This window comes from Telopea speciosissima, unplaced genomic scaffold (assembly GCF_018873765.1).
Source record: "Telopea speciosissima isolate NSW1024214 ecotype Mountain lineage unplaced genomic scaffold, Tspe_v1 Tspe_v1.0269, whole genome shotgun sequence".
In the NCBI taxonomy this organism is placed as follows: domain Eukaryota; kingdom Viridiplantae; phylum Streptophyta; class Magnoliopsida; order Proteales; family Proteaceae; genus Telopea; species Telopea speciosissima.
The window spans coordinates 2,794-26,601 of NW_025317605.1; the positions used below are offsets into that span (position 1 = coordinate 2,794).

At 37.8% G+C, this 23,808-nt stretch overlaps 3 protein-coding genes across 3 annotated transcripts; all 3 read right to left on the bottom strand.

The window, feature by feature from the left end:
* Nucleotides 1-1,988: 1,988 nt before the first annotated feature.
* LOC122647917 (cytochrome P450 89A2-like) lies at nt 1,989-3,377 on the bottom strand. Its single transcript, XM_043841211.1, has one exon. The coding sequence runs from the start codon at nt 3,375-3,377 to the stop codon at nt 1,989-1,991; it is 1,389 nt and encodes a 462-aa protein (XP_043697146.1).
* A 7,639-nt stretch (nt 3,378-11,016) lies between these two features.
* LOC122647918 (cytochrome P450 89A2-like) lies at nt 11,017-12,500 on the bottom strand. The gene has a single exon (XM_043841213.1). The coding sequence runs from the start codon at nt 12,412-12,414 to the stop codon at nt 11,017-11,019; it is 1,398 nt and encodes a 465-aa protein (XP_043697148.1). The 5' UTR covers nt 12,415-12,500.
* A 9,370-nt stretch (nt 12,501-21,870) lies between these two features.
* LOC122647919 (cytochrome P450 89A2-like) lies at nt 21,871-23,354 on the bottom strand. Its single transcript, XM_043841214.1, has one exon. The coding sequence runs from the start codon at nt 23,266-23,268 to the stop codon at nt 21,871-21,873; it is 1,398 nt and encodes a 465-aa protein (XP_043697149.1). The 5' UTR covers nt 23,269-23,354.
* Between the last annotated feature and the right edge of the window lie 454 nt (nt 23,355-23,808).

The window sequence follows — 23,808 nt, forward strand, 5'->3', positions numbered from 1 at the left end:
CTGAAGTAAATTCGTTACCAAAAAAAAAATCTAAATAGAGGAGGACAACACGCCTTATTAACGGTTTTTTGTTTTTTTCCATTTTCTTTGCTTTACTTTTAATTTGGCAAATAATTATTCTAAACTAAATATTAAGAGTTGGAAGACTTTTAAATTCAAACAAATTTGCTACGACTTAACCACTATTACCTTTCCCTTCTAAATCTTATCTAAAACTAAAAGCCGCTACTCAATTTTCCAACAAATGAATAAAATAAAAATAAAGATAAGGATTGAAGGTGTTAATACTTGGACGAGGGAGAGTAGAATGATGGTAAGAATGTAGTATGGTAAGTCAAATTGTTGACTTCCTCCCTAGCACAAAAGATATGTGTTCGATCAGGCTTTCAAATGGAGGATCGATATGATGTGCCATATAAAACAGTTAAGTCACAAAATGCTGCCTATGTGGTCAAACCAAATAACTTCTATAGTCAAACAAAATGAACTCTTGTACTATATCCACCAAGATTTTGATTCTCTTATATTCTTGCTTTTAATTGCTTCATTTCTCGGTCCTTGTTTATGGTCCATCCAAGATTTTAATTATCTTAAATTTTAACTGAGTATCTTCATTTTAACTGGTCTTGCTCTGATACCATGTGAAAGGTTATCTCTTATTCAATTAATAACTCAATAGTGATATATATACAGACACTATACACCAGAACATAACAAACTGAACAACTTTGGGACCACTACGTGACACCTGTTGAGGGAGTGGTTACACTACAAGGAATCTTGATCCGGTGTGTGTCAATACACTGTGAGCCATCCACAACACAAACCACCTTGGGCTTTATTGTTTAGAGTGAAAGAGATTACTTGTCTTGAAGGTTTATTGTTCATTCTTTCACTTGAGAAACTATTGTAATTTCCTTGTGAGGAGTTGTTTCACAAGTGTTGTCATGGTTGGTGTTGTGAGCTTAATTAAAAAAACACCAAGGTTTGTATTGAGTTATGAAAACTACAATAAGGGTTTGATTGCTACCTAGAAAAGCAATTGAAAAAGCTGTGAAAATCTAAGAGTTTGTGGAGTCATGGTAGTATATGTAAAGTGTTCATTGTCGAACCACTCTAAAAATTTTATGTATGCTCATTTGCTTTATTCTTTCTTTCGTTATATTCTTGAGTGTGGGTGAGTGTACAAAAAACTTGTTTGCTTCCGTGTCTATTTCTATACTTGTTTTTGGACATCTGAGTTTATTTTCTGTGATATCTTTTGAATCCTAAATCACCCTCTCTTGGGAGATCTCTCGATCCTAACAAACAAGAAATTCAAAATACTTCAAGAAAATGGTAAAAACCAGGAGGGATCGAAAACCAAAAGGAAATATTATCTCTTTCATTTAAAATGTTTGAAGTTTCAAGTCGTATTAGGAGTGTATTAAATATCATCTGTTCCATTCAATCCAACTGCCATAAAGATAGGAATATTATTGATGACCATGGAGGAAGACAAACTAGAACCCCGTTTCTACTAATTTGAACATTTTAAAATAATTTATGAGTAAATTCAACGTGACTGGCCGTTGGGCTATTGCTTTCAGTATTTGGTTTATGTAGCTCTCTACTTAATAGCGTTTGTCATTTGTGCTTCTTTTTATTAAAAATGAAATTGCACATCCCTCACATAGCAACATACCACTGATTAACCGGAAATTGCACTGGAACAGTGTAAGGAACCCTCTCCAATAATTAATTAAGGTTAAAAAACAGAATGAAATAGAAAATTAAGACTGACAATAATATCTTCTTTTATTTTTATTTGGAGGGGGAGGGGGGTAAAAGTAAAACAATAAAATTAATGGAAAATCTTATTTGGTTAGTCCTACGTACTCGTGCATGCACAGTCGCATGCATGTTTGTGATGGATCCATACACATGCACTTATTTTAAATTAATTAAATTTAGTGAGGATTTGATGGATCAATTTCCTCTCTAACGTACTAATTTATGGTCCTCCTCGGAAACACATGAGCCCGCAACGGGGTTTTCATCACGGCTGTCAACTCCTGCTTCTCAGACATGTCAAGTTCATCTCCTTCCACAGGGACCCATTTGTAATTTCTAATCATATTTGCCACAAAAAACTCCAGATGCAATAACCCTAACCCAAGTCCTGGACAAATCCTCCTCCCAGCACTAAAGGGTATCATCTTAATCTCCTTGCTCCCAGTGATATCGATTACTTCTCCTTCATCACCCAAGTGCCTCTCCGGCTTGAACTCCATTGAATCTTTCCAAGCTTTTGGGTCTCGTCCCATCGTTGCCACCATAAAATTCACCATAGCATTCTTGGGGATGAGATACTCACCATTCAAAACAATATCTTCCACAACGGTATGTGGCAGCGAATAATGGCTAGGTGGGTGTAGCCTCAGACCTTCCAATATCACAGCCCTTAGATATTTCATCTTCGGCAAATCTTCTTCTCTAATCTCATCATCATCTTCTTCTTTATCCACAACCCCGTCGATCTCAGAATAAAGGTTTTCTTGGATTTTTTGGTCCTTCACAAGGTTTGCCATGATCCATTGTAACATTGTTGATGTTGTGTCACTGCCCGCGTCAAGAACCTCCATGATGAGAATCATTACTTCTTCATCACCCACTTTCCTTCCTCCTTCTTCTTTGATTTCAAGATCGAAGAGTGCATCGATGTAGGCCACGAAATTTTCATCTCGGTTTTCTTGTTTAATCTGCTCTTTTCGTTCTCGACGGGATTTTATCAGAGGAAGTAGAATAGATTTCTGTTGACGACGCATTTCCTGCATTTGAAGCCAACGTTTTCTGAAGATGAATTTCCCCAATTTGGGGAACAATATGAATACAATAAATCTTTTGTAATTTGCCATTTTCTCCCTCTCCATGTTTTCAATTTCTCTGATGACCTTCTCATCAAGTTTCTCACCGAAACAAACGAAAAGCAACAAGCAAAACATGGCATATCGGAAGTGATCTATAACAGGAACAGGCTCGCCTGATTCAACATGGGATTTGAGCAAGGTATCTAGTGTCTGAAACACCCATTTACGGGTATGACCGAAAGACTTGTACCGGGAAGGGGTAAGAACCTCGGAGGTGAGGTTCCGACGGAGAAACCGCCATCGATTTCCTGAAGAGGAACCGATATCGGAATTGGAATTGTCCATGATGCAGCTTGGGGTGACAGGTCCAGGGCGGTAGTTGAAGGCAGCACCATTTTGGATGAGAGCTTGATGGGCTAATGAGGGGCTTGCAATGAATATTGTGATGGTGGAGAAAATACGAATGGTGATGATTGGTCCATATTTGTCGCAGAGGTCACGAAGGACTGACTCAAGATCGAATATCATTTTTTTGACTATGAAGATGTTGCCGAGTATGGGAAGTGGAGGAGGGCCTGGTGGTAATAAAGGGAGTTTGGTTTTTTTAGCTTTTTGGCTTTGATGATGAGATAGGAAAAGGATTTTGGTAGCTGCAGCACAGAGACAAACAGAGAGGAATATCATGAACCATGAGAACTCCATTATTGGATCGAGGAGTTTAGAGAGAGAAAAGTTTAAACTTCAAAGCAACACAAACAAAAACAAGGAAATGAAGAGACGTGTTTGTGCATGGTAGTGTCAAATCTCGAGCATATTTATAGGGTTTTCGAAGCTCCCTCCTCTCTTCATGGGATTTGACGCGCGCTCCAATATGTTTGAACTTTGAATTCCCTGGTTTGAAAGTCCCAACCGAAGAAAAGTAACAAGTAATGACATGCACCGTAATGAGTCAGGAAATGGACAGATGTTGCAACTTAACATGTACCAACAACCTTTCATTTCCCATATGTTTCAATTCAAAATGTTTAAATGAGTTAATTAACCCCTTAATAGTACGATTGTTATAAATATTTTTTTCCCTCCAATATCTTATTGTGGATGAAAAGAAATTAGAACCACCTTTATACTATTAATTTGGAAAGTTTTATATGGTTTTGAAAAATAATAATAATAATAAGGCACATGGATCAATGCCCAAAGAACTTAAAATTTTAAATAATTTTTTTGAGAAAAAGTTTTCTATGGAGGGAGTGTATCATATCGTCCATGTCCATACATAGAGGGAAAGAGATCATCTCAAGCAGTGTATCCAACAGTTGGAGGCACTTGAGGTGCGTGTTCAGCTGCCACTAGTCATTGGATGCACACTGGAGGAACTGATGCATTGCAGAGGATCCAGTTCCGACACAATAGGGGGCACCAAAATGATCACCCTGCCCCCCATGGAAGGCAGAAATCCCGTTCCCATGACACCAACATGTGTGGTCACCTCATTGTCCCACACGCACGCCTAAGGGTTATATTCTCACACTAAGAATGCTGACCCACAAAGTCAGAAAATATTGTTATTGACTTCCTCCTCCACCACATATGAAATGTGATTAATAAGTTATTACTTATCACAGTTTATCAAAAAGAAAAGATATTACTTATCACATGGAGGATGTACGATATAAAACAGTAAAGTCAAAATTTTGTGTATGTGGTCAAATCAAATAAAACTAAAGGCTCCTCTCGGGCGATAAGTATCTATTTTACTAGTCGTTGATCCCGATATTGATACTATACAAGTGATACAGTATGGACAAGAGGTAAAACAATAATAAATAAAAAAAAAACCATATTTTTTCAGGGAAATGAGGGTCAAATTTGTTCGATAAGACCGATCCATGCAAATATTGTATCCATAATTTTGCAGGTGACTGATACCATGCACTAAAACCATATATGCAATACCAAGTGGCAAATAGTGAAGTGTTTATCTTCACTAGACATAGTGACATCTAGAAGGAACCAATAAATCAAAAGAGTACGTTTGACCAACACAACACATAAATTGTAATACTAATATTAAAAGCAAGAGATCTCTATGTGGTCATGTAATGCATGCACCAGAATGAGAGACTGAGGATCAATAAGAGCATTTGACTGAATAGGGTTTTTAGTTCATTTGGGGGGGGATTTAGCAGTAATTTTATGCAATCTTGTAACTAGACGATGGAACCACATGACCGATTATCGTTCTTTTTCAAAATTTTTAAAAAAAAAAAAAATCTCCAAATAAAACTTCATCCAGGGTTTGAAATAGAGTTTAGCCGTTTAGGTGCATTTACTTGACTTACTGTTAGTTATACACCTAAGAATTAAGATAGTAGTCATTGAATCATTAATGAGCTTATATAAAAGGAATTTCTTCATAATATAATATAGCAGTTGGAGTGTTGGACTATAGAAATGGTGAAGGAAACTATAAAACAGAAAAGCTGATGTAACAAAGAAGAAATTTGCAGAAAAGCAGCTACGGACGACTAAGGGCTAGGAAGAAAGAAAACAGAGATCAAGTGGCGTGTATCAAATAAAAATAATGAGAAATCAGCATTCCAAACTAATCTTCATTTCAGGGGTGTTTTTTGAGTTATTTGTGCGTACATTTCAAAGAAATGTAAGTAAGGGTGATGAAGTCTTCTTTTCTTCAAATGTAAGTAAAGGCTGCTCACTAATGATCATCAGTTCCATCACCCACGTGGGGTTATAGGATCTCCAATATTCTGTAACCTCTCTAAGACAAAAAATATGTTTGAATTCCATTTACTTGAAAGAAAAAATATGTTTGATTCCCCAGTTTGAAGGTCACTCCAGTGGGATCGTGATCGTCTATGGCGTTGGCGTGTGCCCATAACGACCTGAACGGCACACAAATAGGGTGCAATGCACTGATCGCTTTACCCCTGCCCATTGCGCCCAGGGGTAAAATAGTTATTGTGTTGCGTCTTGTTTGTGTGTCGCTCAGGCCACTATGGGCAACGCACTGTGAAAGATCTGAATTGCACTCCAGTCCACTCCAACCCAAGAAAAGTAAAAAAGTATGACACCGCTGTTGGGCAGGAAATAGACGATGGAACCACGTTTATAATAATTTGGAAATTTTGATAAGGTTTTTAAAAAAAAAAAAAAGGGAGATAAAGGCACATAGGTCAATGGCAAAAAAATTTAAAATTTAAAATAATATTTTAAAAAAAGTATTATATGGGGAAGTGTATCACCCCACGTCCACACATAGAGGAATTTTTTTTTTTTTTTTTTTTTTTTTTTTTTTTTTTTTTGTTTTTAATTTTAATTTTTTTTTTCTTTTTTTTTTTTTATTTTTTTTTTTTTTTTTTTTTTTTTTTTTTTTTTTTTTTTTTTTTTTTTTTTTTTTTTTTTTTTTTTTTTTTTTTTTTTTTTTTTTCTTTTTTTTTTTTTTTTTTTTTTTTTTTTTTTTTTTTTTTTTTTTTTTTTTTTTTTTTTTTTATTTTTTTTTTTTTTTTTTTTTTTTTTTTTTTTTTTTTTTTTTTTTTTTTTTTTTAATTTTTATAATTTTTTTTTTTTTTTTTTTTTTTTTTTTTTTTTTTTTTTTTTTTTTTTTTTTTTTTTTTTTTTTTTTTTTTTTTTTTTTTTTTTTTTTTTTTTTTTTTTTTTTTAAATATAATATAATAAAAAAAAAAAAAAAAAAAAAATATATTTTTTTTTTTTTTTTTTTTTTATTAAATTATTTTTATTTTTTAAAAAGATTAATTAATTTGTCCCACACTTGTAACTATTTTTCAGTTATCAGGGCAAGTGTTCCCGAAATCTGTGGAAGAAGAGCTTGAAAAGGTTATCTTTTAACCTATTATCGTTTCCTTTCTGTATATTTGTGTTTTATTTGGAGAGGGGTGAATGTTCACGTATGCAAACGACTCATAATCGTTCAGATGGAATATTCCCACAAAATAGATTTTATTTGAACGACTATGAGTTGTTCACATACGCTCATGTACGTGACCATTCCCTGCACTCTTTTATTTGGGGGCGGGGTTGATGTGGTTAAGGAACTAGCTGCGGACTCGGCTCCTGTTCAGCATCCTGCCCGGGCTGCATGTGTAGCGCCGGACACAATGAGGCGTAAAAAGACTGCCTCACCTCTATCCGAATGCCTTGCCCGAGCAGGGGTGAGGCTGTCTTTTCATGCCTCACCAAGTCTGGCACTGCACATGCAGCCCGGGCAGGGTGCTGGACAGAATCGTTTTGGACTACGATATCGTGGTAGACTCTGTACATTCTTCCGAAACCTCCAATTAGATCAAATCGCTTGAACGCATTTGTATTCATTTTATTTTGAATTTTACAGGCAATGCCAGCATATGGTTATGAAATTGTCCGTAAGGTCTATGGTTTGCCGGAATGGATAGATTCCTAGAGGTTGCCAGAATAGACATCTGGAGGTTATAGGCTACTTGGTGGTGTATATTGTTGTTATAGGAGGTTGTTAAAAATTTCTGTTAATTGCATTTTTTTTTTGCCCTGTAAAAAAAAAATATTCAAATAAAGGAAGCCCATCCGAGCCTGGCAAGCCCAGCCTGTATTTGGGATGGCCTGGTCCAAGCCCTAGGAAACCTGATGCTAAGGTGCATGTAATGTATAGTATGTATTTTTTGGTGGAATAATGTGTATTTTATACACATCTATACTGTTGTCACTTTTATCCTATTAACCATACGTTTGAATATTAATACATTTATATTGTGGTCGTGAGAGATCATATATATATTTTTTAATTAAATTTTTTTTTAATTCTCAGTTTGTCTGGATTCTGAAATTTTAAGAATCTATTTCCAGAAACAGATTTAATCAAATACCGTTGGTGTTCCAATTGTGTTCTGGAAACATTTCCAGAACAGGTTTATCAAACGCTACAAAGACTGTTTCTTAGCACAAAAACTTAAAAAACTGTTTCTGCTATTTCTCAGCATAGAAACAAAAGAAAGATTATCAAACAGTGCTTTAATTCAATCCTAAAATTTTAAATACTTTCATTCAATAGATAATTAGACTTTTTTTCTGTGTGTTAAACCAATTGATAACTAGATACTAAACAAAAATTGTAATATGTAAACACTAACTTGTATAACATAACCTAACACATGGTCGAGCTGGGCAGGGCTCAGTCCAACCCTAACCCTAACCTTAACCTTGGGCCTGAAAATTCCAACCCTAACCCGCCCTCAAGGTTGAAAAATTCGGCCCAGGCCCTATTCGGGCTCAGGGTGGGCTTGGGTCGACAAGGCCAAACTTACACCCCTAGTGTTAGTACTTGGAATAGGAAGGGTATAAGGTGGCTACTGAAACTTCTTTAGTCATACGGCAGTAAGTATTTATAATTTGGGAGAATATTCTCTGTGCCGCAGCGCAGCCTGCGCCCAAGCACATGGGAAGCCTGTGCAAGGGGGTAGGGTGGTCATTGCACCCATCCCCATGTGCCTGGGCGTAGGCTGCGCTACGGCACAAAGAACAGAACCCCTTATATTTTTATTGGATTCCAAAAAAATCGGGCATTCAACCCCAAAAAAAAAAAACAAGTTAGAGAATAGTGTATGGTGAGCTCACTCTCATAGTCTCATATCTCATTTGTAAGTCAGTCGTTGTTAAGGGTGTCAAAACGAAACCGAAACTGTTTACCAAAATCGAATCGAACCGTTTAAACCGAAATCGACAGACCGTTTAGTTTAATGGTCCGGTTATGGTTTTAGAAATGACACCATTTATTTAATCGGTTTGGTTCGGTTTAGACCGATTAATCCAACGGTTTCAAATCGTATAATCCAATTAAAACCGATTATAACCAAACTGTCTAACTGTTTAAAAACCTAACAACTGTTTTTTTTTAATAAACAAAAAATCAAAACCTAGCAAGTAGCAACTACTAAGTATTCACGTTTCTTCATTAATGATTTCCTTTCTCAAAAACAAAAAAAAAAACTAATAACTTAGTAAGTAACAAGTAATAACTAGTATTAGTAAATAGCGTAGTAAATGTGTATAGAACCGTCTAACCGAAACCGTGTAAAACCGTATAGAACCATTTAACCGAAACCATTTAAAAACCGTTTAACCGAAACCGTTTACTAAACGGTTCAGGTTTTGATTATGACACCATTTAGTTAGACGGTCTGGTTACGGTTTCTACCCTCAAGCAGTCAAAACCGAACTAAATCGAACCGTTTAATCGAAACCGGATCGTTTAACACCCTTAGTCGTTGTTATCCAATGGATGATGTACCATATAAAACAAGGTATGTGGTCTAAGTCTAACTAAATAATCGTTACTCAAATTTTCAACAACAAATGAATATATTAAAATACAGATCGAGTTTCTCTCCACCCATAGTGAATAGGATTCTATTCACCGTGGGGCAGAAAAGGGTGGGAAAAAATATCAATAGAATAGGTGGATGAACGGTCCTCTATGACTATGAGTGGAACGAAACTTAATCCTTAAAATAAAGGAAATAATTAGCGACACCTCCTTCGATAGCCCCTTAAATTAATGCAACCCCACTAAACACCAAAATATCAATTTTGGCCAAATAAACTGATGAGATTAACTGTGTAAAATACAAATGACTAAAATACCCTAGTTTTGAAAAATTTTATGAACTCAAATCTAACAGGGACTGATGCTCCGGCGACAGGTTCCGGTGAGAATTTCTAGGGTTTTGCATCCCTCTCCTCCTCTTTGATTCTTTGTTTTTCCAAACCAGTTTCCAGATCTAGTTTCTATTCATCATTTTCAAGTCTAAACGCTCTCAAACTCGCCAACAGTCGATTCCCACCCCCACCTCCTCAGGCAGCAACGGTCAACAAGGTCTCCCACAGGTAAGTATACCCCCAAACCCTTCACTCCTCCAACTTCCCTCACCTTCTCGGCTCTCACGACTAGAATCTATTACTCCCCAAACCCACTGCCAGATTTCCTCTACCTATCGTTTATCACTACTGAATCCAAACCCATCTATTACCCCCAAAAATTAAAAAAAAATGCGTTTGGCCAACACACCACGTAAATTGTAATTCTAATAATTAAAAGTAAGAGCTATCTATCTGGTCGTGTAGTCCCTACACCAGAGTGAGGGACTGAGGATCAATAAGAGCATTTGACTGAATGAGATTTTTTTTTAATTAATTCGGGTTTAGCAGTATATTTCACGTGCGCAATCCTGTATCTAGACGATGAAACCACACAACCGATTAAAGTCCTTTTTCTCAAATTATAAAAAGAAAGGGAAAATTTCATATACACCTCCTCTACGTTGCCTAAATTACTAAGCAAACCGAAGTTTCAAAAATCCCCCTCGTACACCCTAACACCCCTTGTATTTTTCAAAAAAAATACAAAATTAATAGTCTGTTAATTTTGTATTAAAAATACAAAAAAAAAATACACTGATTAAAGTCTTAAATCAAGTCTTGTGCACACCCTTCACATAACACATAACACTTAACACTGATTAAAGTCTTAAATCAAGTCTTGTAGCACCAATCTCTCTCTCTCTCTCTCTCTCTCTCTCTCAAAATCAAAGGAATTGAAAGGTACATTGAACATAATAAAAACGAGCTAGTTGATCGCTCTTGCTCTTGTCAATGTCTGATTTTAGTCAAGTACGTCTTTTACTTTTTGATTTTCAAGGAAGCAATAAAGCAAGAAATGATTGGTTGAGGGGGGTGACAGTCAAAAGCACCAAACAGTGGAAGTATAAATTGTGATAAAATCTGCATTTACATCTACTTGTGAAAGAGGGTTTCCTTATTCGCCTGAAACTACTGCACTCAAACAGTGTAAGGAACTCTAATTCTGATCAACTCGATCATAATTGTCATAATAACACACTTGATGAGCAATTGTAACATAAGCTACATAATTAATTCAAGTTATAAAAAAAAAAAAAAAAAAAAACAGAATCAAGAAAATCAAGACTGACAATAATAATTTTTTTTTTTTTTTGGGGGGGGGGGGGGGGTAAAAATAAAACAATAATTAAAATCTTATTTGGTTGGTCCTACGTGCTCATGCATGCACAGTCGTCGCATGCATATATGTTGTAATTGAACTCCCACGTACTCCTGCTTCATTCTCTTACGTACGTACGCACTAATTTGTGGTGGTCCTCCTCCTCGGAGACACATGAGCCCGCAACGGGGTTTTCATCACGGCTGTGAACTCTTGCTTCTCAGACATGTCAAATTCATCTCCTTCCACAGGGACCCATTTGTAATTTTTGATCATATTTGCCACAAAAAACTCGAGATGCAACATGCCTAACCCAAGTCCCGGACAAATCCTCCTCCCTGCGCTAAAGGGCATAATCTTAATTTCCTTACTCCCTGTGATATCGATCACTTCTCCTTCATCACCCAAGTACCTCTCCGGCTTGAACTCCATGGAATCTTTCCAAGCTTTTGGATCTCTCCCCATGGTTGCCACCATAAAATTCACCAAAGCATTCTTGGGGATGAGATACTCGGCATTCAACACAATATCTTCCTCCAAGGTATGTGGCAACACATAATGGCTAGGTGGATGTAGCCTCAGACCTTCCAATATCACTGCCCTTAGATATTTCATCTTCGGCAAATCTTCTTCTCTAACCTCATCTTTATCTGTTGAATCATCCCCCACAACCCCTATGATCTCAGAATAAAGCTTTTCTTGGGTTTTTGGGTCCTTCACAAGCTCTGCCATGATCCATTCTAACACCGTTGATGTTGTGTCACTGCCCGCGTCAAGAACCTCCGAGATTAGAGTCATTATTTCTTCATCACTCACCTTCCTTCCTCCTTCTTCTTTGATTTCAAGATCGAATAGTGCATCGATGTAGGACACAAAATTTCCATCTCGGTTTTCTTGTTTAATCTGCTCCTTTCGTTCTCGACGGGATTTTATCAAAGGTAGCATAACAGATTTCTGTTGACGACGCATATCATGCATTTGATGCCAAAGTTTTCTGAAGATGATTTTCCCAAATATTGGGAACATTGGGAACACAGCAAATCTTTTGAAATTCGCCAATTTATCCCTCTCCATCATTTCAATTTCTTTGATGACCTTTTCGTCAATTTTCTCACCGAAGCAAATGAAAAGCAACAAAGAAAACATGGCATATCGGAAGTGATCTACAACAGGGACTGGCTCCCCTGATTCAACATGGGATTTGAGCTGCGTATCTAACGTCTCAAACACCCATTTACGGGTATGACCGAAAGACCTGTACCGAGAAGGGGTAAGAACCTCGGAGGTGAGGTTCCGACGGAGGAACCGCCAGCGAATTCCTGAAGAGGAACCGATATCGGGATTGGAATTGTCCATAATGCAACTTGGGGTGACAGGTCCAGGGCGGTAGTTGAAGGCAGCACCATTTTGGATAAGAGCTTGATGGGCTAATGAAGGGCTTGCAATGAATATTGAGATCCTGGAGAAAATACGAATGGTGATGATTGGTCCATATTTGTCGCAGAGTTCACGGAGGAGTGACTCAAGATCGAATATCATTCTTTTGAATAAGAAGATATTGCCGAGTATAGGTAGTGGAGGAGGGCCTGGTGGTAATAAAGAGAGTTTGGTTTTCTTGGCTGCTTTTTGAGTCTGATGATGATGATGAGATACGAAAAGGATTTTGGTAGCTACAGCAGCACAGAAAGAAAGAGAAAGGAATAGGATGAACCATGAGAACTCCATTATTAGAGGTGAGTGAGTGAGAGAGAATTGCAGATGAGAAGAAATGTTTGTGAATGAATGGAATGGAATGGAATGGTAGTATCATCAAATCAAATCTGGAGCATATTTATAGGGTTTTGTCTTCAAAGGTTTGACGCACGGGCTTCAAGATGTTTGAATGAATTCTCTGGTTTGAACATTGAAGGTCGTAGGGGCGGGCATACCCTCTTACCTTACCTAAGCGGCTAAGCCTCCATGCCCCAACCCAAAGAAAAGTAAAAGGTATGACAGCGTAATATATGGTTCAATAATATCTCACGCACCCATGGAATGGAATGGAATGGAAATCACCTAGTCAATCGTGCATGTTAACTACAAATTCCTCCTAACCAAAAATAAAAAATAAAAAATCATGTTTATACTAATTTGAAAAGTTTTATAAGGTTTTGAAAAATAAATAAATAAGGCATATATGGGTTTATGTTCAAAATAAAATTTTCATTTTAAATAATTTTTTGAGAAAACTTTTCTATGGGGGGAGTGTATCACCCACACCAAACAGAGGGGGGTGATATGAGTATATGACCACCCTGCCCCCCCTCTCCATGAAAGATGGAAATCCCGCTTCCATGATGACAACGTGCATGTTTCCATTGGCCCCTACACGCATACAAGGGCCACGCTCCTCCATAGAGAACACTAACCCAAAGTTTTTAAGTAAAATTTCATCCATGATATCTTATTGTAATTATTACTTACTTCCCCTATTAGTTGAACGTCCGAACTATATATCCCTTCTTTCATTTGATACTCTCATCGATCTCACCCTTATTAATGTCTATGGAGAACAAGATCTCCTTCGCCATGGGTAAAAGAAAATTACCCCCTTTTCTTTAGTTTTTAAATTCACTAAAATCTATGAAAAATTCCAGACTGCAACTCTGCGACCATATGCTCAAGTATTTTTTCCTTTGTAATTTCACTCATACAAAAATTTGGTGCCTATGCCCTCAACTGATCTTTTTATTTTATTTTTTTTTGAAGGGGGAGGGGGGGAGGGAGGGGGTATTGCTCCTCCAGTTCCCTAGTTCCTCTAACAAGGGGGGACTGGAATGACTACCCTATGTACCTTTGCTCGAACACTCTGCCCTGATGGGGGTCCACCCCCCCCCCCCCCCTAATAAAGGAACTGAGGAACTGGAAGAGAGAATTTTTAGACCACCGTTTAGGTAGGTAGCGTAGACAAACCTCAACCCATGTAATTAAGACCCTACAATCCAAATGAACCAAGAAAGCCCGAGGTCCATGACAATCATAGGACATTGAGAGATGACCCATTGTTGACTAAGGTACCCTTTGGAGTTTGGGCCATGTTAATGCAGGTTTGCAAAATATTTCAAAGTAGGGAAGCAGTTTTCTGTACGGGAGGGTGGTCTATGCCAGCACTCTCATGAGTTTATCTCTCTCTTCCTTAAAACAAGGGGACATAGGTGTCTTTTCACATTGGGAGGAGAGAGATAGACTCATGGGAGTGTTGGCCTAGGCCACACTCCCTGACAATAGAGAACTTTTTCCCTTCAAGGTAATACAAAATAGTAGTCCAACTCTTTGAAAAACACACACAAAAGCATTAATTGAAAAGTCGTTTCATTTTCTTTGCTTTACAATGCAGGGTTACAACGTGGGGTTTCTCAAACCCTCACAGACTCACTAATTAAGGAGATTGGAGAAACTCCATCCATGGGGCCGGAGAAGCAAGAGAAGGAATTTGGTTATGGGAGCTAGAGATCCCAAGGCAGTTAACACACCAAACTGCCAACTCTCCATCGATCCCCATGCTCACATACAACTTCAGGTTCACTTGGAGATCAAAAAATCCCATCAAAACATAGTCTTTAACACTAAAATTAAAACATTAATTAGGTATTAATTATGTGGTCAAACTAATTAAATAAAATAAAGTGGGTACCCTTCAAGTCGTTACTTAAATTTTCAACAAATATCTTAAAATAAAGACTAAGGATTCAAGGTGTTACTACTTGGAGGATAGAGATAGATCAGCACCAAAATATTGTTAGAAAAAGAAATAAAAGGAATATATATAATTAGTACTACAAGAGAGAAGCGCGCAATTAACCTAATCAAAGAAGAATAATTAAATCTAAGTTTTGCTCTGGATCATCCCTTGTGCATCCCACAAGACTTCATGACTTACGAACGTGTTGGATACGTATTCTTCCCAGAAATTGACCGATTGGGGCGGATGAGGTTGCATTTTAGACTTCCAAATTAGTCAAAAATTGTTGTTTGCTAACCATTTCTCCTAACCTAGATTAACGTTGGAATATCTCTCAATATATTGTTATCTGTTCTAACCTGCATGTGATTGGACACATTTTACAGGTATCTATTTATTTTCTATCATGTATGTATGTTTTCAATATATTTCTTATGATATTAACAAATTAATTGATTTCCTAAGTAGGAATGCGTTGTCAATGACATGTATGACAGTTATCTAGTTAGGAAGGTCTTGTCACTTTCATGTTTTCTACGAGGCTTCTGAGTGAAAAACCAAAAAGGTATCCTTTTTTGGCTTTTGAATTCCCCGGTTTGAATCACACTCCACCACAAGAAAAGTATGAAGTAAGACATTGTGATGTGTAGGTGGCAACTATGTACTCCTATCCTTTTTGCTTTTGTGTACTCCCTTCCACCCTCTCAATGGCAAAAAATAAGACAGTTGTTGAAAAAACATGTACAAATTTTATTTTTTTATTTATTTTTTTGTGTAAGTTTGACAGTTCAAAATGTTTGAAGTTTCAAGTACCCATAGTACGATTGTCATAAATATTTTTCCGTTTCATTCAATTCCTACCATGACCGTTAAATTTGGCAAATTTTATAGATTTTGAAAAAATATATACATAAGGCGCATTGTTCTATTTTAAAATAATGTATAAGTAAATTTTCCGCCACCATATCTGATCGTCCATGAATCATAGGACCTTGTATGGGTAGGGCCAAAGGGTCCACACTTTGGTCAAAGTTGTAGTCAAATTATCAAAATGTTATCAAATGGAGATGAACATAAAATATAAAATAGAATCTTTTGTAATTTTAGCTATTTCCTCAGCTCATTTTAAGTTGAAATTGTACTAATTTGATGCTTGCTTGGTCTTCTACCAAATGAACTAACCCACGTATTGCCACGTGGCAAATAGTGAAGCATTATACTTCACTAGCCATAGTACGTAATGGGGAAGAAAACCCTTAATTATTTTATAGGGAAAGACAACACTAGCTACCTGGTCGCCTGCACCCAGACACCGGGTTACGCTAAATGATCAGCGCACCCTTAGCGTGACGGTCATTTTGCATAACCTTGTGTCTGGTGCAGGGGCCGTGCACCGCACACATTCAAATAGCGTTCTTTCTCCCTATTTTATAGCAGGGAGAAAGTTCTTTGTGGGGGGGGAGGGGAGCGTGTGCCCTACACCTAAACACAGGGGTGTGAAATGATCTGAGGTCAATTGTACATCCTGTATTTGAGGTCAATAACATTATATTTTTTTATTTTTTTAGAAACTCTTATATATATAGTTAGTTATATATATATGTCATGACAGTACTGTCTAGTGATTTTTTTAGAAACTCTTAAATAAGTTGGTTATTATTTTTCTAATATTAAGGGAAAATGATGTTTGATCGAAGATAAATGGAAGTGAGGGCCTTTTTATAGGATTTGAAGTTGTATTTTGATATCCATTGTAATGAAATCATGGTAAAATATTAACGGGCTAAAACTAATGTAAGAAGAAAATTGAATAGCAGCTTCAAGAGTTCATTTTATTTTATTAATTAACCATTATTAATTTATGGAGCATTTTGACTTTTTACTGTTTTATATGGTACATTCAATCTTCATTTGATAAGATGCGACTAATTGAACATTTTTCATATGTGCTAAGAGAGATGAGGTCACCATACAACATTAATTTTTCTTTTTTGAAAGCCTTAAAAATTAATAGTTACGATTTTTTTTTTTTTTTTTTTTTTTGATAGGTTAATTGTTATGATTTACTATCCTATGACCAAGGAAGTTGCAATAGCCACCTTCTACTCTCCTACGTACTCCAAGTAATCCTTGAATCCTAACTCTTCTATTACTAGATAAAAATCTCATATAAAAAAAATGGAGAGAAACCCAATGTGTGTGTCACTCTCATTGATCTTATCAATGAGCATGACTTTTGTTTAATGCCTTCCCTCCGTGGTTAATGGATGATAGATTTTGACTGTAACATAATTTATATTTATTTTTTAGTCCAAACTCTTTTTAATATTTTTACTTTGGTATAGAAGTATTAGTCTAAAGCCAATTATTTTTAATCTTTTTTTTTGTTAATATCCTCGTAGTACAATCCTTTATCTTTCAATGAAGGTAAACTTTATCATTTTATACATGTACTAAAAAAAAAATGTGTGAGACACTGATAGTTCTTGAAAATGATATAATTTCACAATGAGTAGTGAACTTAGCGAGATCATGAGTTGCCACTTGGCAATCAATTGATAAACATATTCGTGGCATGTTTATGTCATATAGGTCCCACACATTAATTTATTGGTCAAATTTCAACCCTATATGAATGTAATCAAAGTTGAAATCTTGTTGTATTCTCATAATTTTGTATTACTTTGAGAGATTTTGCAACCCTGTATGTACATGGCCCAAAGGGTAGCTTAGTCAAAAAATGGACCATGCATGTCTCAAGAAGCAGAGGCCTTGATTGAGTTCAATTCTTCTGGATTATTTATCCTCTCCAATTCTTAAAGTGTGGCAGTGTGGCTGTGCTAGGTTGAGATGTTGACACCTGGCAGTTGCCGCATCCAACGGTCCGAGCTCATTAGTATGGACGGTAGGATGCGGCAACTGCCAAGTGTCAACATCTCCATCTAACACTGCCGCACTGCCACACTTAAAGGAATTGAAGAGGATAATTTTCGGACTCTTCTCCACCCTTTGGGCCTAAAATTTGATCATAAGAAGACCCCCCCCCCCCCCCCCCCACACAACCCCCGACCCCCCCCCCCCCCCCCCCCCCCCCCCCACCAACCCCCACCCCCCCCCCCACCCCCCCCCCACCCCCCCCCCCCCCCCCCCCCCCCCCCCCCCCCCCCCCCCCCCCCCCCCCCCCCCCCCCCCCCCCCCCCCCCCCCCCCCCCCCCCCCCCCCCCCCCCCCCCCCCCCCCCCCCCCCCCCCCCCCCCCCCCCCCCCCCCCCCCCCCCCCCCCCCCCCCCCCTCAACCTTATTAATGTCTATGGAGAACAAGATCTCCTTCGCCATGGGTAAAAGAAAATTACCCCCTTTTCTTTAGTTTTTAAATTCACTAAAATCTATGAAAAATTCCAGACTGCAACTCTGCGACCATATGCTCAAGTATTTTTTCCTTTGTAATTTCACTCATACAAAAATTTGGTGCCTATGCCCTCAACTGATCTTTTTATTTTTTTATTTTTTTGAAGGGGGACGGGGGGGAGGGAGGGGGTATTGCTCCTCCAGTTCCCTGCTCGGCCCAGTTCCCTAGTTCCTCTAACAAGGGGGTATCTCATTTGTAAGTCAGTCGTTGTTAAGGGTGTCAAAACGAAATCGAAACCGTTTACCAAAATCGAATCGAACCGTTTAAACCGAAATCGACAGACCGTTTAGTTAAATGGTCCGGTTATGGTTTTAGAAATGACACCGTTTATTTAATCAGTTTGGTTCGGTTTAGACCGATTAATTCAACGGTTTCAAACCGTATAATCCAATTAAAACCGATTATAACCAAACTGTCTAACTGTTTAAAAACCTAACAGCTGCTTTTTTTTAATAAACAAAAAATCAAAACCTAGCAAGTAGCAACTACTAAGTATTCACGTTTCTTCATTAATGATTTCCTTTCTCAAAAACAAAACAAAAAAACTAATAACTTAGTAAGTAACAAGTAATAACTAGTATTAGTAAATAACGTAGTAAATGTGTATAGAACCGTCTAACCGAAACCGTATAAAACCGTATTGAACCATTTAACCGAAACCATTTAAAAACCGTTTAACCGAAACCGTTTACTAAACGGTTCAGGTTTTGATTATGACACCATTTAGTTAAACGGTTTGGTTACGGTTTCTACCCTCAAACAGTCAAAATCGAACTGAACCGAACCGTTTAACCGAAACAGAACCGTTTAACACCCTGAGTCGTTGTCATCCAATGGATGATGTACCATATAAAACAAGGTATGTGGTCTAAGTCTAACTAAATAATCGTTACTCAAATTTTCAACAACAAATGAATATATTAAAATACAGATCGAGTTTCTCTCCACCCACGGTGAATAGGATTCTATTCACCGCGGGACGGGAAAGGGTGGGAAAAGATATCAATAGAATAGGTGGGTGAACAGTCCTCTATGAGTGGAATGAAACTTAATCCTTAAAATAAAGGAAATTTTCTGCGACACCCCCTTCGATAGCCCCTTAAATTAATGCAACCCCACTAAACACCAAAATATCAATTTTGGCCAAAAAAAAACTAATGAGATTAACTGTGTAAAATGCAAATGACTAAAATACCCTAGTTTTGAAAAATTTTATGAACCCAAATCTAACAAGGACTGATGCTCCGGTGACATGCTCCGGTGACATGTTCTGGCGAGAACCCAAACCCACTGCCAGATTTCCTCTACCTATCGTTTATCACTACTGAATCCAAACCCATCTATTACCCCCAAAAATCAAAAGAATGTGTTTGACCAACACACCACGTAAATTGTAATTCTAATAATTAAAAGTAAGAGATATCTATGTGGTCGTGTAGTCCCTACACCAGAGTGAGGGACTGAGGATCAATAAGAGCATTTGACTGAATGAGATTTTTTTTTAAATTCATTCGGGTTTAGCAGTATATTTCACATGCACAATCCTATATCTAGACGATAGAACCACACGACCGATTAAAGTTCTTTTTCTCAAATTATAATAAAAAGGGGAAAATTACGTGTACACCTCCTGTACTTTGCCTGAATTACTAAGCAACCCGAAGTTTCAAAAATCCCCCTTGTACACTGTAACATCCCTTGTATTTTTCAAAAAAAATACAAAATTAATGGTTCGTTAGTAAGAATTAGCCAAAGCACGTAAGTGATGAGTGGGCTTTAAAATGCACATGAAATGACTGTTTTACTCATTGACATAAGTAGTGGGTAAAAAGATTCCTCCTTCTTCCATCCTCCGTACCAAATCTAAAACTCAAATCAGGTACAGAATGGAATGGGATTGCATCGGCTAACAGTAGAAGAAAATCTTTTCCACGGAGAAAACCGGCGAGAACGCAGTCTCTCTCTCTCTCTATCTCGATCATGTTCGGAGGTGAAGAAGAAGACGATGAAATTGGACCTGTAATTTAGTGTTTCCTTGTGACGACTCATGAGCGACTTTGTCTTTCTCTACGCATCTGCGGAACCATTGAGTGACTAGACAAATGTAATAGGGAGAGTGAAGAAGGAATGGGGTGGAGCGCCGCAGGATCTATGTCAGTGCGGGCCGGCGGCGGTCGTAGAGCTTTGGGCAATGCGAACTCATTCTCCGATCACCATAAGCATAGGCTACAGTTCTCTTGCGGGTTCCAGCTTGTGGCGCTCGTCATCTTCCTCGCGATCACAGCGACCCTTTGCTTGCTCGAGCATAATTCTACTAAGCAATGAGGTCAACTTTCCATTATGCTGAAATCATCATAAAATGTGTGTACATTGGTGGTCGGCGTGTTGCTGATTTAATATTAATGGCATTAGATATTTATTTTTTTTATACCTCAAAATCTTGATTGATTGTCTCATTCCACTCTGCTACTGTTTTGAGTTTTAGATTTGGGAATTGGGAAGGAAGATGGAAGAAGAGGAAATCTCTTCACCCACTATTTAAGTTAAATTATATTACTATAGAAGATATATATGGTCTGTGACCTCACTCTCCTACCTCATTTGTATAGTTGTATAGTCATAGTCATAGTCATAGTCATAGTCAGTCGTTCTTATCAAATAGATGATGTACCAATGTACCATACATATAAAACACTAAAATTAAAACATTCGGTATGTGTCGGAAACACAAAATAAAATAAAATCAACCTTTCAAGTCGTTACTGAATTTTTCAACAACAAATGAATTTATTAAAATACAGACCGGGTTTCCCTCTGCCCACCCATGGTGAATAGGATTCCATTCACACCGGGCTGGAAAAGGTCGGAAAAAGATATCTAGAAAATAAAGACTAGAGATTCTAAGGTGTTTGAAAGTTCAAAATGTTTGAAGTTTCAAGTCCTATTAGGACTGTATTAAATATCATCTCTTTCATTTAATCCAACTGCCTTTTAAATAAAAAAATTTTTTTATTAACGGGGGGGAAAAAAAAATAATAACCCTTCTTATTTTATTAAACCAAAACAATAAATATTTTTGTCCAAGGCCCTGGCTGGTGGGTGGGTATCACCTCCCCCCCCTTTTTCTCGGTATATTCCCGTGAGGGGGCCCCTGAACCCCCCCCAAACCCAAAACCCCCCTCATTGTTTGTAATTTGTGCTTTCTTTTGATTAAAAATGAAATTGCACACCCCTCACATAACACATAATATTGATTAAAGTCTTAAATCAAGTCTTGTAGCACTAATCTCTCTCTCTCAAAATCAAAGGAAAGGTACATTGAACATAATAAAAACGAGCTAATCGATCGCTCTTGCTCTTGTCAATGTCTGATTTTAGTCAAGTACGTCTTTTACTTTTTAAGTTTCAAGGAAGCAATAAAACAAGAAATGATGGGCTGATCGAGAGGGGTACGTGACAATCACAAGCACCAAACAGTGGAAGTATAAATTGTAATAAAATCTGTGTTTCACATCTACTTCTAAAAGAGGGTTCTTTTATTCGCCTGAAACTGCACTCAAACAGTGTAAGGAACTCTATCTTCTTCAACTCATAACTGTCATAATACCACTTGATGAGCAATTGTAACATAAGCTACATAATTAATTCAGGTTAAAAAAAAAAAAAAAAAAAAAACAGAATCAAGAAAATCAAGACTGACAATAATAATTTATTTTTTTTTTTTGGGGGGGGGGGGTAAAAATAAAACAATAATTAAAATCTTATTTGGTTGGTCCTACGTGCTCATGCATGCACAGTCGTCGCATGCATATATGTTGTAATTGAACTCCCACGTACTCCTGCTTCATTCTCTTACGTACGTACGCACTAATTTGTGGTGGTCCTCCTCCTCGGAGACACATGAGCCCGCAACGGGGTTTTCATCACGGCTGTGAACTCTTGCTTCTCAGACATGTCAAATTCATCTCCTTCCACAGGGACCCATTTGTAATTTTTGATCATATTTGCCACAAAAAACTCGAGATGCAACATGCCTAACCCAAGTCCCGGACAAATCCTCCTCCCTGCGCTAAAGGGCATAATCTTAATTTCCTTACTCCCTGTGATATCGATCACTTCTCCTTCATCACCCAAGTACCTCTCCGGCTTGAACTCCATGGAATCTTTCCAAGCTTTTGGATCTCTCCCCATGGTTGCCACCATAAAATTCACCAAAGCATTCTTGGGGATGAGATACTCGGCATTCAACACAATATCTTCCTCCAAGGTATGTGGCAACACATAATGGCTAGGTGGATGTAGCCTCAGACCTTCCAATATCACTGCCCTTAGATATTTCATCTTCGGCAAATCTTCTTCTCTAACCTCATCTTTATCTGTTGAATCATCCCCCACAACCCCTATGATCTCAGAATAAAGCTTTTCTTGGGTTTTTGGGTCCTTCACAAGCTCTGCCATGATCCATTCTAACACCGTTGATGTTGTGTCACTGCCCGCGTCAAGAACCTCCGAGATTAGAGTCATTATTTCTTCATCACTCACCTTCCTTCCTCCTTCTTCTTTGATTTCAAGATCGAATAGTGCATCGATGTAGGACACAAAATTTCCATCTCGGTTTTCTTGTTTAATCTGCTCCTTTCGTTCTCGACGGGATTTTATCAAAGGTAGCATAACAGATTTCTGTTGACGACGCATATCATGCATTTGATGCCAAAGTTTTCTGAAGATGATTTTCCCAAATATTGGGAACATTGGGAACACAGCAAATCTTTTGAAATTCGCCAATTTATCCCTCTCCATCATTTCAATTTCTTTGATGACCTTTTCGTCAATTTTCTCACCGAAGCAAATGAAAAGCAACAAAGAAAACATGGCATATCGGAAGTGATCTACAACAGGGACTGGCTCCCCTGATTCAACATGGGATTTGAGCTGCGTATCTAACGTCTCAAACACCCATTTACGGGTATGACCGAAAGACCTGTACCGAGAAGGGGTAAGAACCTCGGAGGTGAGGTTCCGACGGAGGAACCGCCAGCGAATTCCTGAAGAGGAACCGATATCGGGATTGGAATTGTCCATAATGCAACTTGGGGTGACAGGTCCAGGGCGGTAGTTGAAGGCAGCACCATTTTGGATAAGAGCTTGATGGGCTAATGAAGGGCTTGCAATGAATATTGAGATCCTGGAGAAAATACGAATGGTGATGATTGGTCCATATTTGTCGCAGAGTTCACGGAGGAGTGACTCAAGATCGAATATCATTCTTTTGAATAAGAAGATATTGCCGAGTATAGGTAGTGGAGGAGGGCCTGGTGGTAATAAAGAGAGTTTGGTTTTCTTGGCTGCTTTTTGAGTCTGATGATGAGATAGGAAAAGGATTTTGATAGCTACAGCAGCACAGAGAGAAAGAGAGAGGAATAGGATGAACCATGAGAACTCCATTATTAGAGCTCAGTGAGTGAGAGAGAATTGCAGATCAGAAGAAGTGTTTGTGAATGAATGGAATGGAATGGAATGGTAGTATCATCAAATCAAATCTGGAGCATATTTATAGGGTTTTGTCTTCAAAGGTTTGACGCACGGGCTTCAAGATGTTTGAATGAATTCTCTGGTTTGAACATTGAAGGTCGTAGGGGCGGGCATACCCTCTTACCTTACCTAAGCGGCTAAGCCTCCATGCCCCAACCCAAAGAAAAGTAAAAGGTATGACAGCGTAATATATGGTTCAATAATATCTCACGCACCCATGGAATGGAATGGAATGGAAATCACCTAGTCAATCGTGCATGTTAACTACAAATT

Bases quoted from the DNA above. Each gene is read 5' to 3' on its own strand.
- LOC122647917 (XM_043841211.1), bottom strand. From the start codon at position 3,377: ATGATATTCGATCTTGAGTCAGTCCTTCGTGACCTCTGCGACAAATAT.
- LOC122647918 (XM_043841213.1), bottom strand. From the start codon at position 12,414: ATGATATTCGATCTTGAGTCACTCCTCCGTGAACTCTGCGACAAATAT.
- LOC122647919 (XM_043841214.1), bottom strand. From the start codon at position 23,268: ATGATATTCGATCTTGAGTCACTCCTCCGTGAACTCTGCGACAAATAT.